At 37.4% G+C, this 22,712-nt stretch overlaps 2 protein-coding genes across 2 annotated transcripts; both read right to left on the reverse strand.

Annotated features, from left to right (window-relative positions):
* Positions 1 to 1,542: 1,542 nt before the first annotated feature.
* Positions 1,543 to 4,485, reverse strand: olfcn1 (olfactory receptor C family, n1). Its single transcript, XM_027033235.3, has 6 exons — positions 4,331 to 4,485; positions 3,954 to 4,236; positions 3,033 to 3,848; positions 2,721 to 2,942; positions 2,523 to 2,646; positions 1,543 to 2,444 (listed from the first exon to the last, which is right to left on the reverse strand). Exons 1-6 carry the CDS (start codon positions 4,483 to 4,485, stop codon positions 1,543 to 1,545), a joined length of 2,502 nt encoding a protein of 833 aa, XP_026889036.3.
* Positions 4,486 to 18,823: 14,338 nt separating this feature from the next.
* Positions 18,824 to 21,678, reverse strand: LOC113592358 (extracellular calcium-sensing receptor-like). Its single transcript, XM_027033228.3, has 5 exons — positions 21,406 to 21,678; positions 20,426 to 21,241; positions 20,125 to 20,352; positions 19,891 to 20,014; positions 18,824 to 19,741 (listed from the first exon to the last, which is right to left on the reverse strand). Exons 1-5 carry the CDS (start codon positions 21,661 to 21,663, stop codon positions 18,834 to 18,836), a joined length of 2,334 nt encoding a protein of 777 aa, XP_026889029.2. The 5' UTR covers positions 21,664 to 21,678; the 3' UTR covers positions 18,824 to 18,833.
* Positions 21,679 to 22,712: the final 1,034 nt, after the last annotated feature.

Raw genomic sequence — 22,712 nt, forward strand, 5'->3', positions numbered from 1 at the left:
AACAAACACTAGAAATGACCAGCAAACACACAGGCCGCAATGCAGGGTTTACATACACAGGGTAATGAGGTCTAGCAATGCACAGGTGATACAAATGAGGTGAAAACCAAAACAAGGACTGGAGCAAGAATGGAGAAAATGAACCAATGACGAGACAGGAAACCATAAAAATATGACGCTAGGGAATGGCCAGTCATCCGACTTGTACAGCCAGATCTGTAACATACCATTACCAAACCTCCACCAGAAGTGAGTCAAATTAGAAAGGCTGATGTAGCTCACATTTGGGTCTTTTGTGGAATGCTTATATCAGTTATTTTAATAACAATGTTCCTCAAGTGGCCCACCTGTGTCTGATAGACCAAAAGCAAGACCGGGGCAGAACGGGGTGGGCGAACTGACCAATCAGAGCAGACAGGGCCCATCTGGAAGGAAGGAGCTCTAACAGTGTTTCAGACAGAGGGTGAAAAATAATGTGTTTTTGGAAAATTGAAACATGTAGATCCATTCTGACATTACCAGAAATGTCACTCCTCTGAAATGACCTTTGGTATGTTAATACCAGCAGCTATAAAACGCAAGTAAATGCTCGAGTGCTTTCATGGCAATGCGCCCTGCATTATAATAATCTTGGGTTATTTATGCTTGTCGTTTGGCATTTACTGACGTGGGAACTCGCAGTCTGTAAAAATGACTGATCGTGTAGGTACAACTAATCCCGTCCAAATAGGGCTTCAGCCGGAAACCACAAGGTTTGTCTATATCTTAAATAAAAACGTGATACATAGTTAAAGGTAAAGTATACAGATTTGATAGGTTTTTAGTCTAAAGTGATCAACAAATACACAGCCTACGCTCATAGATCCCTGACACTTCATAGTTCTAATGTTATCGTCAGTTATCTTGCTGACGAACACTAACTAGTTTATAGGTTAGATAACTAGCAATCTACTTCGTCGTATTAGTTCTATAGCGTTCTACCAGATCCGAATAATAATTAACTAGCTGGGTAATAGCTTTAAAAATTGTATTAACCATTGAAACATGCACAAGCAAGGCTTAAATAATTGGAAAAAAACTCAGTTTAGGGTAGCCTATTTTTTAAACAGCGCTTTACGTTAAATACCGTAGTCGTCAGTCTAGAAGTCTAGGTTAGCTAGCTAACCTAACCTAGCTAACTTAAGGTAGATGGCTAGATTTTAATTAATATCATTGTTAGGTCACGCTAGCAAATTAGTTTTATACCGCATTGCTATTAGCTAGCTAGTTTTTCAGAAGGGAAATGTGTTTTGTCTTTAGTTTTGGTAGACGTTTGTAGAGTTCAAACGTAGAACACAACTTGATTTCTTTCCTGGTAGTGTTTTCTACATTTCATAGGGTACTTTTTAAATATGTGACTTTTAAATGTGCAAAATTAATAAGATATTTAATCACAGTGTAAGACGTTTTTGAATAAACTTTGCATGTAAACGTCTACTGATAGGCCCATTTTAAAACGATCATTTAAAAAGAGGTTTAATTTGCATTGGATATTATGTGTGCTTAGGATTTTTTGGACATTACATGTTTTCTTGTGTTTCTTTCTGGTTTGATTAAAATGATATAACACTTTGGTACAAAAATACATAACAGCAAGCCAAATGCAGAAGACAAAATTGCAAATATTTCTACAGCTACTGTGTACTTTCCAGGAGAGCTCACATAAGCTGGAATGAAGGTGATCCAAACTGCACAGAATATGAGCATGCTGAATGAGATGAATTTGGCTTCATTAAAGTTATCAGGCAACTTCCTGGCTAAAAAGGCCAATATCAAACAAATCACAGCGAGAAGGCCAATGTACCCTAGAACTGCACAAAATGCTATGTCAGAACCTGTATTACATTCTAAAATAATTTTTTTATTATGTTGCTCAAAAACCTTATCAGGGAATGGAGGAGTAATCTTTAGCCAAAGAATGCAAATAACAATTTGAATTGCAGTGCATGACCACACAATGCCCCTTTGTTGTGCAGGTCCAAACTTTCCTGCCATATTGTTTCCAGGTAGTGTTGCTCTGAAGGCACTCACAACAACTATGGTTTTCCCCAAAATGCAGGAAATGCAGAGGGCAAAGGTGACGCCAAATGCTATGTGACGTAACATACAAGACCAATCTGTAGGCTCACCGATGAATGTGAGAGGACAGAGGAAGCAGAAGAAAAGAGAGAGAAGTAACAGTGAGCTAAGCTCTGAATTATTTACTTTTACTATTGGTGTGTCTCGAAAATATATGAACACCACCATGGTCGAAAAAGCTAAACATGCACCAAATAGTGACAGAGCAGTTAGAACAATCCCCATTGTTTCAGTGTATGTCAGGAACTCCGTGATTTTCATGACACAACTGTTCTTTCTTTCATTTGACCAGTACTCCTCAGGGCAGGTGATGCAGTCTACTGCTCCTATAATAGAAACAAATATGTGATACTCAGAATAGTAATAAACTTAGTGAATATTAATATAAAAATTGATAACTTTACCTGTAGTATTTGATATAGACCCATCAGCACATGAGATGCAGTCAAAACAGCACACAGGCAGTCCTTTGATTTGTGCTTTTCTTGTGCCAAGTGGGCAAATTTCTGAGCAAACAGCTTTTGGCGTCTGGCATATTAGAATGCATTTAAGATGACTCAATAAATTGAAATAGAAAAAAAAGGATAGATGTATTTTATTACCTGATTTCCTGTGCTCCAGACAATCTTGTCCTCAACAATCACAAGTTCATACGTTCCATTTACAGAGGTGCTGAAATGGCCTACTGGAATATGCTGCACTATCCCATCCCTCATTTGCCAGTTTATTACTTCATAGGAAACAGGTGGGTCTCCATTCTCATCAAAGAACACCTTTTCCCCAACTGTATCCACAAAATGTACTTTTTTTAAATGTTCATTTACCTTATGAAAAAAGAATATGCTGTAGGTCATGTATCAGTTAACAGTACTATTAATGCTTAAATGGAATGCAGTTGAAACACCAGTGCTTACCATATTTGGGGTAATTTGTGATGCATTAAGACATAGTCTTGATATATTGGTCTCTGGCATTTCACAAAACATTAAATGATGAAGCGCATGTGCAATCGCATATACTGCTTGATAGACTTTATATGTGATTCTGAGTTGTGTAATGTCAAAAAATTGGTTTGTGTAATTAATTTTTTCTGTTCCTGTGCATACTTTTGTACTGTTATATAAAATATTTACTGAAGATACAGGCCTGCAGCCCACCACTGTTTCCCAAAAATCAGTGACAAAGCTGGACTCTGAATTATGGTAAGGGCTGATATCTTTTAGAATTGGTCCCAGTTTGGGGATGGCCATCTTTTGGACCACAAATCCAATTGTCCCTCTAAAAGATTGGAACATCTCTGGAGTGGATGGTCGGGCTGCACTTATCCAGGCTTCACTTGCAATCCACTGTTTTCCTGTTATGTTCTGTTTTACCACTTCTTGCATTAAAGGATAGAGATCTCCTTCTGGCACAAATGCAAGAATCATTTTAACTGTTGGTTGCTTTATCATCTCAACAACTTCAAGGATTTTATTTTGGGGATATGTCCGCAGAATTGTCCCAACAAATGCAATACAAACACCAAGTGCCTCCACCTCCTTTGCGAATGCTGAAATACCATTTCTTCCATAATCATTGTCAGACTGTAAAGCACCAATCCATTTCCAGCCAAATCGTTTGACCAGGAAAGCTAAAGCCTTTGCTTGGTGATAGTCACTTGGTATGGTGCGGAAAAATGTGGGATATTTCCTTTTGTTACTCAGACATGCACATGTTGAAAAGTAACTTACCTATTCAAACAAATGAATTGAACATTGAAAGAAGTCTAAAAGACCTTCATGAAATATTTAGAAATTTAGTATTACATGTTTCTTGGTGTTTTTTTGAGTAAATACCATTGGCACTCTGAATGGTCCGAGTGCCTCAGCCACAGCTAAGGACTGGGTAGATCCAGACTCGGCTATAAGAGCTGATATGGGAGGTGGATGACAGGAAGAATCCTTTTCTTCTGATCCACTCACAAGAGTAAGGGCAGCTCGCAATACATTAGTTGGAGAGGCACAAGAGTCCAAAATTTTATATCCCAAAGAGATGTTTGGTAGCAAATAATCATCATTGTTTATTTCATCTATTGCAAACATCATCATCCTAGTCCAGCGAAATGCTCGCAGATCAAATCTGGTGAATATTTTAGCAGTGCAAAAAACCCAAACAAAACATTTATACGTTTGTCAGCTGTTCCGTTACTTACAAAAATTAGTTTTAAACTCACCCTTTACATTCAGCATTATGTGGTTCTTTCTCAAAAGAAACAAGCATATCCTCCTGTTTGTTAAAGATAGGAAAAATGCCACCTATCATAATGTGTCCTTCTTTATACATATCTCGCATTTCAAACTTGTGTTGTAGCTCACATGCACAACCCATTTTTGTACAAAGCAGAAAACATAGATGTATTATATTAAGCTTTCCCATGGCTACTCAGCAACCTGAAGAGGATAAGAATGAGGTGACTTCTTTTATACACTGCATTTTTGCTTGCCATGCATGCTATAGGGTGGTTCTTACCAGGGGTGTGTCCTAGAACTGACCATATTTTCTTTAGAGGTAGGACTAGTTTGCAGAGTATGATGTAAATTCTTTATGCATTACAAAATTATTTGAATGTTAGGGGATGCCCTTACATATGGAGAAGCCATGGGACAAATCAGTGACATGATATTGATGTATAAACATTTTGCAGCCCTCTTCACACCACCAATTCTACACAAGTGATAATCAGCACTCCAGTTATCAGCACAGCTCATTATCAGTAATATTTAGCAAAGTTGATATGAGAAGAATATGCTTTTGCTGTTAGCTTCCATTTTATTTATGAAATTGCATATTAATGTCAATATTCAATATTTGAATCTAGATCGTTAAGAAGGGTTTTTTTCAACATTGAGACAATAGAAGTAAAACATACAAGGCCTTAATTAATGCAGGTGCTAGTAAGTGCAAAATGCCTTAAAGAGGAGGCATACCAGGGGACAAGCCACACTAGAGTAGAACGTGTACATTTATATACAGTTTTATAGAGGCATATAAAACTATTCTAAAATGAACTGTATGTAGTAAGCAAACTGTTTATTCAAATAACTCAGCTAAAACCTAGGTAGCCTTGTACTGGTGAGGCTAAAAAAAGATTGTAATGCCCAAAAAGTCAAACAATTTCTCTCTTTTTCTCCTTCACACTTTTCCAAATGCATCAGTCACATCTGGGTTATATCCTAGGAGGGAGAACCATACAGTCTCATATAGACAAGGTGAAAGCCATCACCACCTGCCCAGTACCCTGCAGTAAATGGAAGGTGAGGTCATTTATGGGCATAGTTGCTACAGGAAGTTGATTCAGACTTTACCTGAGCTTCATGATTGACTTAACTCACATGGATGGACTGCACACAAAAGGTTATATGGAAGCAGGACTGTGAGGCAGTTTTCTAGGACCGTAATGCCTGCATGTGCTGGCTCCATATGTTGGGGTATAGGATGATTCTAAAAGCCTGTGACTCATTCCTTTGAGCCAAATTGGGCCCAAAATCCCTGGCAGTGCCCCTTCCTGCATGCGTCAAGATCCTGTGCTACAAAACCCCAATTTTGACCATTTAAACTGAAGACAGATGCTTTGAGGATTGGGCTTGGGGCCATCATTAAATATGTAGAGGTAATAAAAAGAAGCAGATTTGGGCAAAGGTCTAAATATAGTGAAAACAGTTTATGTTAAAGTTCATGAAGCCTTAGGGGCACTTTGCACAGCTGATGAAGTAAGAATTGCGGGTGTGTATCTGTTCGTGTGCATGCATTTGTATACATACACTGCATGGACAAATATGGTATGCCACTTTTCATTTTTCAGCTACCTTTGAGCTGGCTGGTCAGCACACACATAACACTGCACATGGCATCCTTTGTGGCATTTTTTTTTACCATAACTTTCAGTGCCATTTTTACAATGCTTTTCAGTTCTTTGCTCTCAGGTTTCCCAAGCACAGTAAAATGCAGATTTTGTTAATTCTAGCAGTCTTGAACTTTCTTTTTTGTCTTTTCAATATTCAAAGAAAGATTGTTTTTATGTCCTCTATGGCCATCATGATAGCTTTCAAATATCTGACCCATTTGCAAGACATTTTACAAAACGTCAGTTGTCTTCAGTTCTGCTTCTTTTCCTGCCCGCTACCGTGAGATTATAGATAACATTTACATTTACCCATTTTTTTTACCCAACTCTCTGAGATAAGCTTGAATGAAAATATAAAAACAGATGTTGTTTATGTAACATCAAACGCCAATTGTTTTGCCAGTTGTTACATAATATGTAATCTATTAGAACAATAATATCACAGTCACAATGTGTGCAAAAAAATTGTTTTCAATACTTAGGCTTTTCACCTTTTTATTTTGTTTTGTAACCAAAACCATTTTAAAATAGTTGATTTGTCAAGTGAGAAACACATAACCTTGCAGTGAGATCCTTGAGCCTGTTTTTTCAAAAAACATCAAGAGGATTATAAGGAGCAATCCTGTCAAATCCAGACTTTTATAGTTTCTACAACCTATTCATCAGTTCTCTATGCAGCATAACACAGGTGTCCCCAGAGTAGATTTTTTCCTCTGTGTAAATAAGTATATAGAGGGCATTGTAAATTTAAATAAGATAAATAATTGCACATTTATTTGTTTCTGCAGTGCAGACATTAACACTTAGCAAAAACTTCATTTTTGAATTAATTTATAATCTTATTATTTATTTCATGCCTATTGAACACATTCAGTGTAATATGAAATCAGAATTCTGAAATGTCTGTTCATTTGCAGATGGTTCTTGTGATGAAGTATTGTGCATTAAAATAATAGAATGAATTCAGGTTTCTTTTAAACCCACTGATTTTTACTAAATGTTGTTCATCAGCTGTTAGTAAAAAAATAATTATATGGAAGTCAGAATAATAACCAGAAATCTCATTTCATTAATACAAACTACTTAGATAGGAGTTTATCATCATATAACTGATTGATATCATCTAGCAATGCTTTTGTATTTGGGAATTTCTGGCATTTATAGCATTTTATAATGCTCTAACTTTCCCTTCTGGTACAGAAAAAGGAAAACAACTGAATTTAAATTCACTACTGAGATGAGTTGTGTGCCTTTCATCTATTACTTTAAGTTTAGACAAATGATACTGTCAAGCCCCAGTTGGCACCCAGCCAGCCTTTGGGCCACTCACGTTCCCCAATGATGACTCACCTCATTATTACCTTCTCATTCTCAATCACCAGAGTACTAATCTCTAATCAGTCACACCTGTATCTCATACACTCATCTTTATTTAATCCCACAGGTCCTTGTCTTCAGTGTTTTGTATTAACTGGTTTTAGAGACTAAAACTTTGCTGTGTCTTCAGACAGCTCTAGCTCTGTGAATAGTAGCCTCTGTTGTATTTCTTCAATTTTGTTTATTTATTATCTGGTTTACTTTAATAAAGCATCCTGCTTCCATCACTTGTGCCTCACATCTCTGCCTTGTCCAGATTGTCAGGGAATGTGGTGTTGACTGAACGGAGTCAGGGAGTGATCCTTGCATGACCGAGGTACTGAGCTGGCAAGGCACAGCCATCATTTGGCAGCAACAAGACCTGGTTGGACAGTAACAGGAGATCTACCAGCTTTGAGTTAACCTGAATTGCTTCACCAGCTGTGTGGAGGCCCTCTCGCCGAGCCTGGTAACCATGATTGGTACCCCTGCATGGCCCACATATTTGAGATATCAGTCCTACTACATCACTACTCTGAAAGCCTATGACAGTGACTTGTACTTTGCTTATTAATCAATGATGCTTGACCATGGCAAGGTGGAGTTTGTCATTAGAAGGCTCACTGGGAGAGCCAAACTCTAGGGCACCATGCTGGTGATTGACTCCTGACGTTGTTTGCCTGCTCAAGTCAGTGTAACCATCCATAGTAGGGTAGAGCTTGCAGTCATGCCCTACTGCATTTCAAGCAGGACTGCTGCTCAGCAGTGGTGTATGCCCTAGAATTCTGGACTGTGGCAGCTACCACCAACTGGAATCAAGAGGCTCTTGCTGACATACTCAGGGAGGCACTGAAGAGAGACCACCAAGCCAATCTTGCCTATTGTGAGGGGATGAGATCCCAAGATGACATTGTAGACCATACCATCTGGAGGAGAAACGGTTCTCACTTTGGTACTTATCCTATATGCAAGCCTTGCCCAATCCTGTGTGGGAGCGCTCGTCCCAGGTGAACCCATGCAGCAGGGCAGTGTTCGTTTCTCTGCAGAGAAGGGGAGACACTCCCACTACTGTGGTGGTGTGAACCATGTTTGCTGAACCTGCCCTCTGCTGGTGAGCTTAAGCTATGTAGCTCAAAGGTGAGTATCTCTTCCTCCTTAGACCAGTTCTATTGCCTTCAAGCAAAAGTTACATACAACCTCTGTTAAAGCCATAGTGGACTCAGGGGGAAAGAGTCACATCACTCACCAGACATCCCTGATACTCCTGCAGATTTATTCCCATCCAATATAACTCTGTCAAGAGCCCCAATGTCAACTCTATCCTTCGTGTTTCTAGTGCCACCAAGACCTGGTGGGTTTCCATCAGGTCCTTCCACCGAGCCATGTGGGTCGCCTGGGATAGTCTTTGGGGTCAATTGTGTGGGTGTGAGGTACTGTCACGGCCCATTTGGCATTCCGTAGTCATGACACACCTTAGTTACCTTCCTATTCCCAATCATCAGAGCGTTAATCTCTAATTCCCCACACCTTCCCTCGTTCACTCAATCTTGCAGGTCCCTGCTTTCAGTGTGTCCCATTGGCTTCATAAAGCCTCTGCATCTTCAGACATCTCCAGCCTCGTTGATGGTAGCCTGTGTTGTATTTCCTGTTTTTGTTTCTTTAATGTCTGGATTTCCTAAATAAACAATTCTGCTCCCATCATTTACATCTTGCTCCTCTGCCTTGTTCGGAATGACACAAGTGCTGTCAACCTTTTCTGTGCTTTTAACCAAATGCGGTGATCTTATTTTGTGTCTAACCTGTGGAGTTTCTTTTTTTACTGTAGAATGTGAGATACTGAAGTGTGATAGGTCAGTACTACTACCTGTACTTAGGTCTAGTACACTTGCACTTTATGGCATTTAGCTGACACATTTATCCAAAGTGACTTACAATTATGACTGTGGTAGTGGGGCTTGAACTGGCAACCTTCTGATTACCTTAACCACTGAGCTATCACTGCCCTCCTTGGTGAACTTGGTAAACTATCTCCATTTTTTTTGTGAATCAAAAGAATCCAAAATGTATTGTCTGTTGCTAGCAATTTTAAATGTTTTATTTTTCTCAGCCTCTGAGCAAATATAATTTCAGCCATACCACCATCAGATTTGAGGTACAAAACAATTTAATCTTTTTATTTTAATTTTTTTACCACATCACCTTAGCTTGCTCACTGGGTGCTTGGACTCTGACATTTGTAAGGCTGTATTGTAACAGCTGTTGTAAAAAGCGCTATATAAATAAATCTGGCACACATTTTTTTACATTTAAATTTTAAATTCCTTGACCTATATAATTATAAGAGCTCTATACCGCTGCATACAGGTCACTTGCTAAACATACACTGTTGTGCTCCAGCATTAACTAACAGTGTCCATACTATCATGCCAGTAAATATGGGTATGTTTAGGTATAAATAGATATCCACAGTAAAGGGTTTTTTCCTGACTATAAATGCCAAAAAAAAAGACAACACTGCAATGTGTCTTAATTGATCTAGTGCAGAGCCTGAGTCACTTTCTAGATTGATATGTTCTTTCTGGTTCATATTTATGTTTAGGGAAGAGGTATTATCTGTTAACCAAAACAAACAAATGCAGACCTGGAAGAGAATGATTGCAAGAACACTGAATTTGTGCCTAAACCATTTCATGACTTTACACGAAAGTATAGCCTTGAAGGCCATTAAAACCACTATTGTATTTCCCATGACACAAGAGATGCAGAAGATGAAGGTAATACCAAATGCAGTGTGTCGGACTTCGCAAGAACATCCAGATGGTTGAGCAGTGAGTGTAAGTGGACAGGGAGAGCACCATGAAATGGTGAAAAGCAGCAAGAAGCTTAGTTTAGAGTTGGCTCTGTGGCTGGCAGGGTTTCTTTGCTGGTAGCTGATGAGCATAATAGCTGCTGTACGACAGAGCAGATAAAGTGACACAGCAAACAGCAACAATCCCATAATTCCTGCTTGAACTAGGCCTTTGATGACAGCAACCCAGTAGCTCTTCAACAGATGCAGAATGTTTTGTTTGGCAACTAAACAGATAGGGGAAAGCATATCACAATCAACATAGCAGTACCTCAGTTATGACCATTCCTTATTTGTGTCTTGTGCTGTGAATGTGGTATTATTTTTAAACAGAAAAGGTTCACCTTTTTGGCACTGTTTGAATGTGGGCCAGTTTGTATTTAAACATCCTTCAGATGTATGGTTTTCATCTGTTAGTTTTCTTGGTAAGCAGCTCATTAGATGCATATATTTCTACACATAAAATGTAAGCAAATTCATTCTGTAGTGTGATTGCTACACAATTTCCTTGTCAAGAAGAAACTGTAGACTCAGTTTAATTAGTACTAAAGTTTATTTTCTTTGATCAGTTTTTATTTTGGTCTAAGCTCCTGTACTATTTTTTTTTTTTCAAAACAAATAAATTAGCTGTTATTGCTGTCAGGGAAACATTCACAGTGCAAGAAAGCCACAAATGTGTTGTTTAATCTTACCTTGTATTTGCTAAAGCCAGTGCAGTGTAAAGCAAAATTGAATGCATAGTTCCCTCTGGTCTCTTTTACTATAGCATAGATGTTGCCAGTTATATTGTGTACATGTGCCTGAGTGAAGTCATATAATAGAGCTGCAGAAACTGACAGGTGATGGTAGAACATGTTCTTCCACAAAGGTTTGATGAAAATGATCTCCTGTTTATCCAACAGCCTTGGAATAAGTAATTTCTCAGCAAGACATGGAATTTGAGATGTTATAAACCCATCTTCATTCATCATTTCACTTATCTCATTCAAGCTACATGAGAAATTCCAGGCCTTGGTCATGGGCCACAGACTGATTGTACTATTTATATACCATGCTCCAGTCAGCAAAACTCTGGCATAGGACAACAACATGCCTTTCTTCTCATTTCTGTGTGTTTGGATGTTGAATTTAGTAGTTACATGCTTTATATTTGCCCAGTGGCTGTAGTGATGTTTCAGCAAAAGCAGAAATGTGAACTTTAAATGTATGCTTCCCACAGCTCTTATGAAAATAGGATAGACATGGAAGTATCTTAAACAAACAAATCTGGAAAAGTGGAAAACCTGTTTAGAGGGAAAATGTTATAAGCCAAGGTTGTGTGATGTGTGTGTGTGTGTGTGTGTGTGTGTGTGTGTGTATAACATCAACTGCCAGGACATCAGAGGACAAATATGCAGATGAAGAAATAAATGTTATTACAGGCTTTACTTTTTGCCAGTTGAAAACCTTAATTGGAAAGCTTATGGTTTCCTTTTACTTGTTTTTTAAATATAGCACTTTTGCATTACAAGCATTCAAAATTTGTTATATTCTCACCATCTGCAGTTGCTTAATGACTTCGTCTTGCTGTGATACAAGTTGACCATTTAGAGCCTGCCAGTTCTTGAATTCACTGACACAGATGCATTGGTATTCTGAAAAGGCAACCTGAATGAACAGTATGTTCACTTTGGGTGCCTCAACACAAAACAACTTATGATATTCTACTAGGGAAAACCTGAAATGAGAGAATGCACAGAATTGAATAAATTATCATTATTAATACAGCACTAATGTGTTCCATGGGAGCAACTATTTCTTAGCAATTTTTCATTTCAGTACTATAAAATGTATTAATTTTTCTCTATATTTTTTTATATCTTTACTTAAAATCTATGTGATGCTGTTCATGCAAGGTTATAAGCAATTAAAAATAGAAATTAAAAAGAGCATTCTGGTTTGAAATTATACTCACCTTCCATATTTCTCTTTGTTTCTTTGTGTGATACTCCCAGTGTAATCATGTTTACAAAAACTAAGATTTTTCTCAACCCGATCATTTATTGGGATTAATACAGCAACACTTGGATGATTTTGTTTTCCAGTATAGGTTGATGTAAGGTGAGGATTTGGTGCCCTCGTGAGAAGAGCAAGCAGAACCAGAGCAACTCCTCTCATCTCCGAGGCTGCACTCAGGTTGAGTTCTAGACCCAAGGAACATACTGCCTTTATAGCCTCTCCTGGGTGGTTGAAGGGACAGTTGATCTGTAACAATATGACCCTAATTGTCAGAGGTAAAATTGACATACTATGAAGACTACACAATGTTTGTTTGAACCCCTCCCCCCCCACTGAAATAGAAAATGTTATTTAAATATGTAGTTATGTACCCCCTATCTGTGAAAATCAATAAAGAATTTAATATCTTAAGCATCCCAAGAGTTCAATAGGACATAGCAAAAAGAAAAAAATACAAAAAACCCAAAATTCTGACTTTGTTTTATTTATTTATTTTTTCATTTGCATCTCTTTCTTAGACTTATATATAAGCATATAGAGCTAATTAGATTCCAGGCAGTGTACTGTAGTTAAAAATGCAGAAGTAGTATAAATTGCAGAGTAAGACACAAGATTTCTAGAGAAATAGGACACTGTCTCCTCCTACATCAACTGAGTAAGCAAAATGCTTCTGAATTTCTAGGAAGTGAATATTCAGAGGAACTTTGCAGTTTTTCTGGAAACCTTATGTATTTCGCTGTACGTTTTACTAACTCCCTCATGTAAAATACAATTTCAACAAGTTTTAAACAAGTTCTGCATGTTGTATATATGCCTTGTAGTAATGATCACATAATGTGTTTTTCTGGCATATGGTGTGCAGAAACAGATTTTTAATCCTAATCTTGAAATAATTTTTCTTAAAGATATTAAACCTTTTTATCTGAACATTTTTCTAAACATAAGGTAATTATGCTTTTTATATATACACACATATATTTTTTTCAGGCAGTACATGCCAGAATAAACCACATCTAGTCATCCTATTAGCCCCACAGAGAAAGAGAAAATTTTGATCATAACATTCTGATTTTTCTCCACTAGAGGGGGGTCTCTTTATGATAACAGTCATGGAAGGACCTAAATTCTGCATGAGCTAATGTAATTTCTGCATGAACTGATATATATATATATATATATATATATATATATATATATATATATATATATATATATATATATATATATATATATATATATATATATGAACTTATATATTTTATAGTTTAAGTTAAATTAGTCATGTCATAATTTGCCATAATACATTTCTGTGTTGTTTTCTGGCCTTGAAGAGACAGTATAGCGCACTATGGAATGTGGAGTAGTAAACCAGAACTTGAAGCAAAAAACAGCAAAAATATGAGTAGAGTTTCTGGATCTATGGCTCTACTGGCTCTATTCTGGCATTTCAACAGTAATGAAAATACTTAAAATCAATTTGGAATATATGGGTAACCTGTGGAGGAATACTTGGGTCAATGTAAAGTGATACCTCATTTTATTCCTTATGTGAGGATTATAACAGTGACATTCTGAATTTCTTACAGATTATTAAAACCTTTGGGTAGGCCATATAAAATAGCATTGCAATAATCTAGCAGAGATTTAACAAGGCTTGGATGAGTTTCTTGCTGTTAGCAATGAAGTTAATGTCACAGACTATAGGGGATCTCACTAATATGGTATTTGAAAATGAGAATCAGAATTGTTTAACCTCCCTGAACATGATTAGTGTCATCAAATGATGCTTTGTCATATTTAGGTTTAAAAGACTGACCCCTAAATTGATTAATTTAAAATGATATTGTTTTATGTAACAAAATATTCTGTGGCAAAAATGAAAAAGAATGCTGTTTGTATAAGTATTCAACCACTCTTCTGTGAAAGCTCCAAGTTTACGCATATGAAAGGTATTGCCCTAACGCAGGCACAGTTGGCTTACAGTTCTCTTGAAGGAAAGCTGTAAAAATAAAGACCAAATAGCATTCTAACAAATCTGTGGCTAGAGTTATAGCAATGAACAAGATCCGAAATGTGAGCAATGTTGGATCAATTACAAGGAAACGGAAGCTGTCTCTACCACTATGCACTACCTAGACAAAGCCGTACCTCAAAACCCAGCTCAGAACAAGAAGGGGATTTGTGAGGGAAGACACATAGAGCCCAAGAATCAGTTTAAAGCAGCTAGAAGGTACAATGGCTGATACTGGAGGGGAAGTGCACCAGTCGGTAATATCAAGAGCTCTGTATACAACTGGCCTGTAATGGAGAATGTCTAGGAAAAATCCATTCATGGAGAAAACACATTTACAGGACACTTTTATCCAAAGCAACTTACAATTATGAGTGAATACAACTTGAGTAACTGAGGGCCTTACTCAGGGACCCAGTATTGGCAAGACTTGAACTAGCAACCTTCCAATTACTAATTAAGTACCTTAACCACTGAGCTACTGATTTACTAGTTGAGTAACTTAACCACTGAGGTACCAGTGTCCAAGGACCTTAACCACTGAGCTATCAAAGCATGTCTGGAGTTTGGAAGACTGAACTAGTGACCCAACAAAAAAATGCCAGCAGCATCAAGTTGTGGAAATTATTTTCGTCAGTGGGAATGGGCATTTTGTTAGAGTTAAAGGATGAAGGGATGTTGCGATGTTCAGGGAGATACTGTATGACAATCTACTGCAGATGGGAGAACCTTAACCTTTTGCAGGACATTGAGCCCTAGCAAAAGGTCAAAGCAACACAAGAGTTGGCTACAAAATTGTGAAAGTTGAATATAGATTTTGTCTTGTCGACAATCTGGAACTGCTTGAAAATTGTGTTCCACAAGTATCCTCTAAAAAGCCTAAACAACCTGGAGAAAATGTGCAGAAAATTTGGTAGAAACTTGCCGCAATAGACTTAAAGCTATTACTGGATCAAAAGTTTATTCTACCAAACAAACATTTGAAGAAGTTGAATACTTGGCAGAATGTCTTGGCAGACAAAAAAAAAAAAAGAATTCTGATTTTGAAATTTTACTGTAAGAACATGTTGGTGTGCAAAACATCACTGGTTAGAACAGTTTGTGTAAGTGTAATTTGTAATCCTGAGGAATCTGATGACTTTTATGATGGTTGAATACTTTTTCAAAGCACTGTACATTAAATAAGAAAGTGCCCAGAATCGTGGCATTTTGCAGTTTACAGTGCAGTTTATAAATGTGATTAACCAGTGTATAGTAATTCCAGTCACTTCAGTAGGATCTGTACCAGTCACACACTGCTAAAGAGGCCTACCCAGTTTGCTAGCCATTCAAATTAACTCCTGTAGTTAACTGTGTGAAAGGCAGTACTGACATTAATTGAGAAAAACAAGCTGATCTTGTTGCTGTTAAACTTCAAATTGTTTAAGAAGTGCTGTCTTGGTGATATGTCTGGCTCAAAAATAAGATGCTTGAAAATTACATTAAAATTATTTGAACTGAGATAATCATGTAACTGAGATGAAAATAGCTTATTAGTTATTTTGCCAAGAAATGGAAAGTTGGCGATGGGTCTCTAAGTTGCTAAGTGCTAAGAACTCAAGATTCTTTGTCTTCAGTAAATGTCTGTCAGTAGCTGTTTTGAAACTTATAATTTCGCCATTCAAATTTCAGAATCACATTTGTGATTTTAGTGTATGACACTTCCACTTGCCTAATGATACAGGTCTATTCTGTTAGTTGACCATTATTCTGTAGGGCATTTTAGCAGCTGCATCAGGATGAAAATAAATATGCCTCATAGTTGGTTAGGAAATTCAATTAATTATGATTAATTATTGGTTTGCTTACATGTTGCCTCTACATTTTCCATATCTGCTTTAAGATAGCATCATAGAAAAAAAAATGAAATTCAAAACATAGTTAATTAGGCCTCCTAGTTAATTAGGAAGATTGCTTATGTGATTTCTTTTTCCATGTATGTGTTTTCAGTGAACTGCAAGTCTTGAAAGAACAGCCATGAAAACATTCCATGCTGTATTGCAAATTGCTCCTGGTGGGCTTCTGGTACCATAATAGTAGCAGACAAGTTTCCCTTTCTGTTATGCCCTCCTAGTGCCCAGGGGACAGAACACACTGTAAACAGACACTAGCACCTGCCACATCAAGGAAAAACTAACCTTGACAATAACAGACTGTAATGTGACATGTTTTCACAGGTTTGTGGTGGGTGTTTGTGCAAAGATAAGTCACCAGTGTGTTGAACATCCACCTGGGAATTCAGGTCATATATGAGAGTAATGTAAAAATACCTTTTGTTTTTCTCCTGCCCTAATGATGTTGATGCTGTTCATGGATTGCATCATAGTAGCCAACAATGACAACCTCCACGGTACCTTTTGTGACCCTTAGTAAACAAAAAAACCTGAAATGGCCAACAAAACAGGTGGCAGGAAAGGTATTTTTAGGTAGTCCTGTACTTATGTATTTATTTTTTTTATGTTCAGTCTTTGTAAGTCTTATGTCTTAGGAAGATGGCAGTTCATCTGTCATGAAATGGTTATATATGAGGCACAGCTTGCATTAATAAAGGGGGACGCATGTAAATAATAAAGGGGACTTATGCTTTCATCATATGAAAACAGGTTATGCATTGAGCAGGCCAACACAAAAAAACATGGTAAACGCAAATTAGACATAATACAACAAGAATTCTAACAATTTTAAAGACCATGTTATGTACCCTTTAACCCACTTATGGAGTCATTGAGCCCTTAAACACATGTTCCCAGAATTCTTTTCTCAAGAAAGGGAACATGCCCAATCCTTAGGCACAATGAAACCTGCAGAGCCCATCAGAACGGTGTCTCCTGTGAAAGAGCTGTCTGATTAGGGCAAACTTGCATGTTTATTTTAGGCCTATATAACATCCTGGTAACTCTGCTAATACCTTAATCTCAACATAAGACATCAAGACCATCTTCACCTTTCCTGATAACATCCACTGTTTTCACTTGTAAACTCAAAGGTTTGTCCTTGCAGAGACCTCCCAGTACTCTGTACAGTATTCTATACTCAGCACCCACTTTAGTTGAAATACCTACCTTGCATCTACGTGGATAGGCACTTAATTAGTTATGCTTGCAAGTGCATTGTAAAGGTGTTTAGTTACAGGCTGTAGTCATCTGTTGTCATGTACATCTTTCCTCTACTCCATTAATCACTGTCCAGTTTCTGAGCAATGGACCACTGCTGACTGGATATTACTTGGGTGGTGAATCATTCTCTACAGCACTCACACCAATATAGTAGTAGCATAGTTATGGGTATTGTGTTGTTATGAGTGCATCAGGCCCAGCGGTCTTGCTTGAGTTTTTACATGCATCAATACCACTACTGGTTTGGTTTTCTCTGCCACCCAATAATATCCAGTCAACAGCAGCACAATAGTTGGAGGATGATAATGGATGGGCTACATACACTAACTGCATGCAAACAGAATTTTAAATAAACATGTTTCTAATAAAATGGGTGGTGAGTGTATACATCCATCCCTCTTCAGATATCATTTTAAAACTGGAAACTCTGTTTGATCTGTAAACATAGTTACTACTTATAGACTCTACCTATGTCCCGCTGAAGATCTTGACCAGCTACATTGGGCTGTGGTAGTAATCCCTAGAAATCATTCTAAAGAAGGAGACATATTGTTTGTGGTTGCTCAGGCAAGCATAAGTAAGAAAATGACTGATATTGATGCAGATAATATAAAAGAAAGAAAGCCAGTGAGATTATTTCAGTGAATTTGTTTGAACTCTCCTTTAATGCTTAACACTCAAGGGAGTACAACATGGCAATCATAATAGTCAATAGTAATTGAATATGGCTGGGTGATATGTGGATGCCCAGTTACCATAAAGTTAGTTCAGAACTCTTTGAACATTTGTTATGCTTGTTTCAGATTCAAGAAAAAAGGAAAATAAATATCTGTTCAATCAGTGTAATGTTGCTTTACCACTTGAATATCAAACTAGCCCTTAACCTTGCAAACTCTGCTGCTGTGGAGGATGCTGAGTTGTCTGTTTTGGCAAGAACTTGGTCTCTACTCATCATATTTGGGAATCCACATGTATTATAGATTTTATATCCCACTTTTGTGGTTTGGAGGAATATTTTGGATTTATATTTTCATGCACATGAAGTTGTAAGAAAACTTGACATCGCTGTGGAACCTAAATATAAGTTCTATTTGAAAAATGTGCAAAATATTTAATGATAAAAACATATATCTTGTTTTTTTTTTTTGGAGTAATGATTTATACTCCATGCTTTTTGTTTGCTAGTAAGCATTTTCCCTGTGCTCATTATGATTAATAGCCCTTGTCTCTCTGTGCTGCTTAATGCTTGGACAGATTGATATTATATGAATTGCTGTGTCCTCCACTTTAGGTGTAACAAAGTATCTTTGAATGGGCCTTATAGACCAGCCACATATCAAAATGTATTTACTGGAATTAGTGAAAAGGTATATGGTGATCTATAATAGTTATTACAAGTATGCTTTACACAGGTTAAGTGCTTTAAACATGGCCATATTAATAATGAATGTATATAAAGCTTATTTATTTCACTTGTGCTTTACTCATAATTTGCTGTTTAGTGTTCTTCTCTGGTTTTAGTATGATTATGTAACACTTTGGGAGAAATATGCAGATTAGTAAACCAAAACTAGAAGCCAATATAGCAAATATCTCCACAGCTACAGTGAATTTTCCAGGAGAGCTGACATAAGCTGGAATAAAGGTGATCCAAACTACACAGAATATGAGCATGCTGAATGCAATCAGTTTGGCTTCATTAAAGTTATCAGGCAACTTCCGAGCCAGAAAAGCCAAAACAAAGCACAAGAAGGACAGGAATCCTATATAACCCAGTACAGCCCAGAAGCCTACAACTGAGCCCAAGTTACATTCTAATATGATCTTTTCCTTGTAATAATTCATGTTCTTATAGGGGAAAGGAGGGGAAATTGTTAACCAAAGCACACAAATAAGGACCTGTATTAGAGTGAAAGCAAGAACACTGAGTCTCTGCTGTGCAGGCCCAAACCATTTCATGATATTTTTTCCTGGAAGTGTAGCCCTGAAGGCCATTAACACCACTATTGTTTTCCCCAGAACACAGGAGATGCAGAGGACGAAGGTGATCCCAAACGCTGTGTGACGCAGCATACAGGACCACTCGGAGGGCTGACCAATGAAAGTAAGTGAACAGAGGAAACAAAGAGTCAGAGAGAAGAGCAATAGGAAGCTCAGCTCTGAGTTGTTGGCTCTGACAATGGGTGTGTCCTTGTGTGTAAAGAAAACCACAGTAATGCCCATGGTGAAACATATTCCTAACAAAGAAAACAACACTAGAATAATTCCCATTATTTCCTCAAATGACAGGAATTCCACCAGTTTTGATATACATTTATCTTTCTTATAATTAGACCAGAGTTCAGGTGGGCACTTCATGCAAGTTGCTGAATCTGGAGATGTGAAACAGAAAATAATCAACATTACACTAACATTCAGTAAACTCTTTTTTTTTTTAATCAGTTCTCTTTCCATAAGGCTTTTGCTTTGTAGATTGTTATGACTCTTGTCTGTAAGAGTGAAATGTTAACCTTCATTATACCTGTCAAATTACTAATTTCTCCCTCTGCACATGGTATACAGTCATAACAACACACAGGCTTTCCTTTCTGCACAGCCTTCCTGGAGCCTGCAGGACAGCTCTCACTGCACACAGACACTGGTACCTACAAACCATGATCATTTGCACTATAATCATTATGTTCTCAAGCTAGAATGCAGAATGTCTGCAAACATGATTACTATGTTTGATATTTTTGGTATTTTTAACGGTTACCTGGTGTTGGTCATGGGCCCAGATGATAGTGATATTGTTAAATGAAAGCTGAAGATGTGCTTGCAAGGAGGCATCGTAGAAGCCCACTTTAACAAATACTGTTTTACCATCTTTGCCTTGCTGCCAGTTCAAGAGGTCATACCTTGCTGCTGGGTCTCCGTTCTCATCAAAGTATACCTCCTCATTAGTTGTAGTGAAGAAATGGAGCTTCTTCAGCTCACTGAGCACCTAAATACAATTAAAATTCAAACTTTTTAGAGCCAAATTTTAAAAAATATTCTAAACAGGCTATTAGACATACCTTCCAAGGCTGGTGGTTATTTGTTGCGTTGGTACATGCAATAGTATGTTCTTGTCCATTCTCCTTTGTTGAACAGCTATATGTTTTATCCAAGGCATAAGCAACAGCATACACAGCCTTGTAAACATTATTTGCGATTTGCAACTCTGAAACATCTGTATATTGGTTTTGCACTTCATTGAGGCTTTCGTTGCCTTTACAAATGTCTTTCTTCTCAACATTTACTTGTGTGTGAAGTATACATTCAAATACTGTTTCCCACAGCTCTTTGTAAAGGTCTGCATCAAATGATGGCTTAAGCTTAATCAGAAATTTCTCTAGGCCATTGATTTTAGCTTTAGGAATAGCAAAACCCATGGACCCTCTTAGAATGTGTTGCCATTCAGCAGTGGCAATGTTCATATCAGATATCCAGGACTCACTTCCAATCCATTGTAGGCCTGTGATATTCTGCAGTGCTATTTCCCTTAGAAGAACCTCCATATCAGAGTATGAGACAAAAGCTACTATCACTTTGGAGCTTGAGGTCTTAATAGTCTCCACTATTTTTAGAATGACCTCTCTAGGATCAGTCCTGAAGAAGACCGCAGAAAACTCAACACACACACCCTCTTCTTTGGCTGCATTGATAAATGTGTTCATACCATTGTTTCCATAGTCATTGTTGCTGCACAGAGCTCCTACCCATGTCCATCCAAAATGTCTGACCAGTTTGACCAGTGCTCGACTTTGGTAATAATCACTGGGAATTGTTCTGAAGAAAGATGGATGCTTTTTTCTGTCACTTAGGCATGCACATGTTGCAAAGTGACTGATCTGAAATATACATAGCATTTCATAAATATATTTTTTTAAAAGTATAAGCAAACAGATGATGACCACACTCAATGTGTTTGCTTTTTAATTTATTTTATAGACATTACTGAACATATATATTGATTTTCATATGTAGATTTTTGCCAAAAATAAAAAGGTTTTACCACAGGCACATGCAAAGGTCCCACTGTGGCAGAGATGGCAATAGTAGGAGTAGATGATGTTTCTGCTATGATTGCTTGAACTGTTTCAGGTCTGGTGCAGGACCCTGCAGCGGTGTTTTTCCCATGGCCATTAACTAAAGATAAGGAAGCTCTTACGGCCATTTCTACTGATCCACAGGAGTCATAGATTGTATAACCCAAATTGACACTAGGAAGAATATCAGTCCTGTTGTTGATTTCTTCAATGGCAAATAACATTGTCTGGGCATTTTGAAATTCTCTGAGGCTCAGGCTACAAGAAAAGAAATGCAGTCACGGTGCCATTTGAATGAGCACTGTAAACTTGAATACAAAAACATTTGTAAAATTATTAATTTTAATTTAAGAAAATTTCTTGATATTCCAAAATTTTCCTGGTGTCAGCAACCCTATGTCTGTATGATTATAGTTCTGCTTACAAAATGTAACCGCTTTTGGCCATGAACTAGCCAAGCACTTTTTTTGATGGTTTATCAGTCCTTTATGGATATTTTGCTATAATGTCCCCTCACCGCTTGCATTTTGGCTGCTGTGGTCCCGATGTGAATGTGTGTGTTGTCTGGTCCCAGCTGTTGTGAAAGGAAAATATCCCACCAATCACCACATCCCCATCTCTGCTGAGCTGAGGTTGATCAGACAGCCCTCTTGAGCTGCAGGGAGGATCAGGTGCTCTCACCAGAGTGAACAGAAGCCATGTCTGTAGTAAACTCATTCTTGCTCTTCAGAAAACACCTTGCCCTCTGTTTGGTCATTTATATAACTTCTTTTGGTTCCCAAGTTAACTATAATGTGGGGTGTGGGCTTTACTTGCGCAGCTGAATGACCTCACTGATGTGTACATTTGTATACCATAGTTTAGAAACATATGTTATATGAAATATATGTTTCATCTTGTAATTAAGTTTTTGTACAGCTTCATGATTTCATAAGTAATCAGACAATGACAATTTATTGTTTGCTATGTACTCTAGTACATTGGATTTTAAATTAAATGACTAAAAGTTTAGACACATTTAAATTGAGGATATTTTTGTCCATATCTGATTAACTTGTGTCAAAGTGATGGAAAAGCAAAGTGTGGACAAACCAAAAGAAACTACCCATGAGTCAAAGTATGCCAGTGGTGATTGGTTGTTATTATTGAATATGTATCTCACAGTGATAGCAGTAGGATAAATAATGAATTGTGCAGATGAATTTTAAATGCTCAGAGCCAGTCAAATATCTCAAAATTTATTGGGCAGCATTTTATTTTGTAGCAGGACAAT

This window comes from Electrophorus electricus, chromosome 6 (assembly GCF_041902795.1).
Source record: "Electrophorus electricus isolate QZ-2024a chromosome 6, ASM4190279v1, whole genome shotgun sequence".
In the NCBI taxonomy this organism is placed as follows: domain Eukaryota; kingdom Metazoa; phylum Chordata; class Actinopteri; order Gymnotiformes; family Gymnotidae; genus Electrophorus; species Electrophorus electricus.

What these genes read in the sequence shown, in the direction of transcription:
- olfcn1 (XM_027033235.3), bottom strand. Translation starts at nt 4,485, where the DNA reads ATGGGTTGTGCATGTGAGCTACAACACAAGTTTGAAATGCGAGATATG. An exon ending in CATAATGCTGAATGTAAAGG is followed by an intron (nt 4,237 to 4,330) that starts GTGAGTTTAAAA and finishes AATATTCACCAG; the next exon opens with ATTTGATCTGCGAGCATTTC. An exon ending in GTCTATATCAAATACTACAG is followed by an intron (nt 2,445 to 2,522) that starts GTAAAGTTATCA and finishes TTTCTATTATAG; the next exon opens with GAGCAGTAGACTGCATCACC.
- LOC113592358 (XM_027033228.3), bottom strand. Translation starts at nt 21,663, where the DNA reads ATGTTATTTGCCATTGAAGAAATCAACAACAGGACTGATATTCTTCCT. An exon ending in GACCTTTGCATGTGCCTGTG is followed by an intron (nt 21,242 to 21,405) that starts GTAAAACCTTTT and finishes TGTATATTTCAG; the next exon opens with ATCAGTCACTTTGCAACATG. An exon ending in ATAACCACCAGCCTTGGAAG is followed by an intron (nt 20,353 to 20,425) that starts GTATGTCTAATA and finishes AATTGTATTTAG; the next exon opens with GTGCTCAGTGAGCTGAAGAA.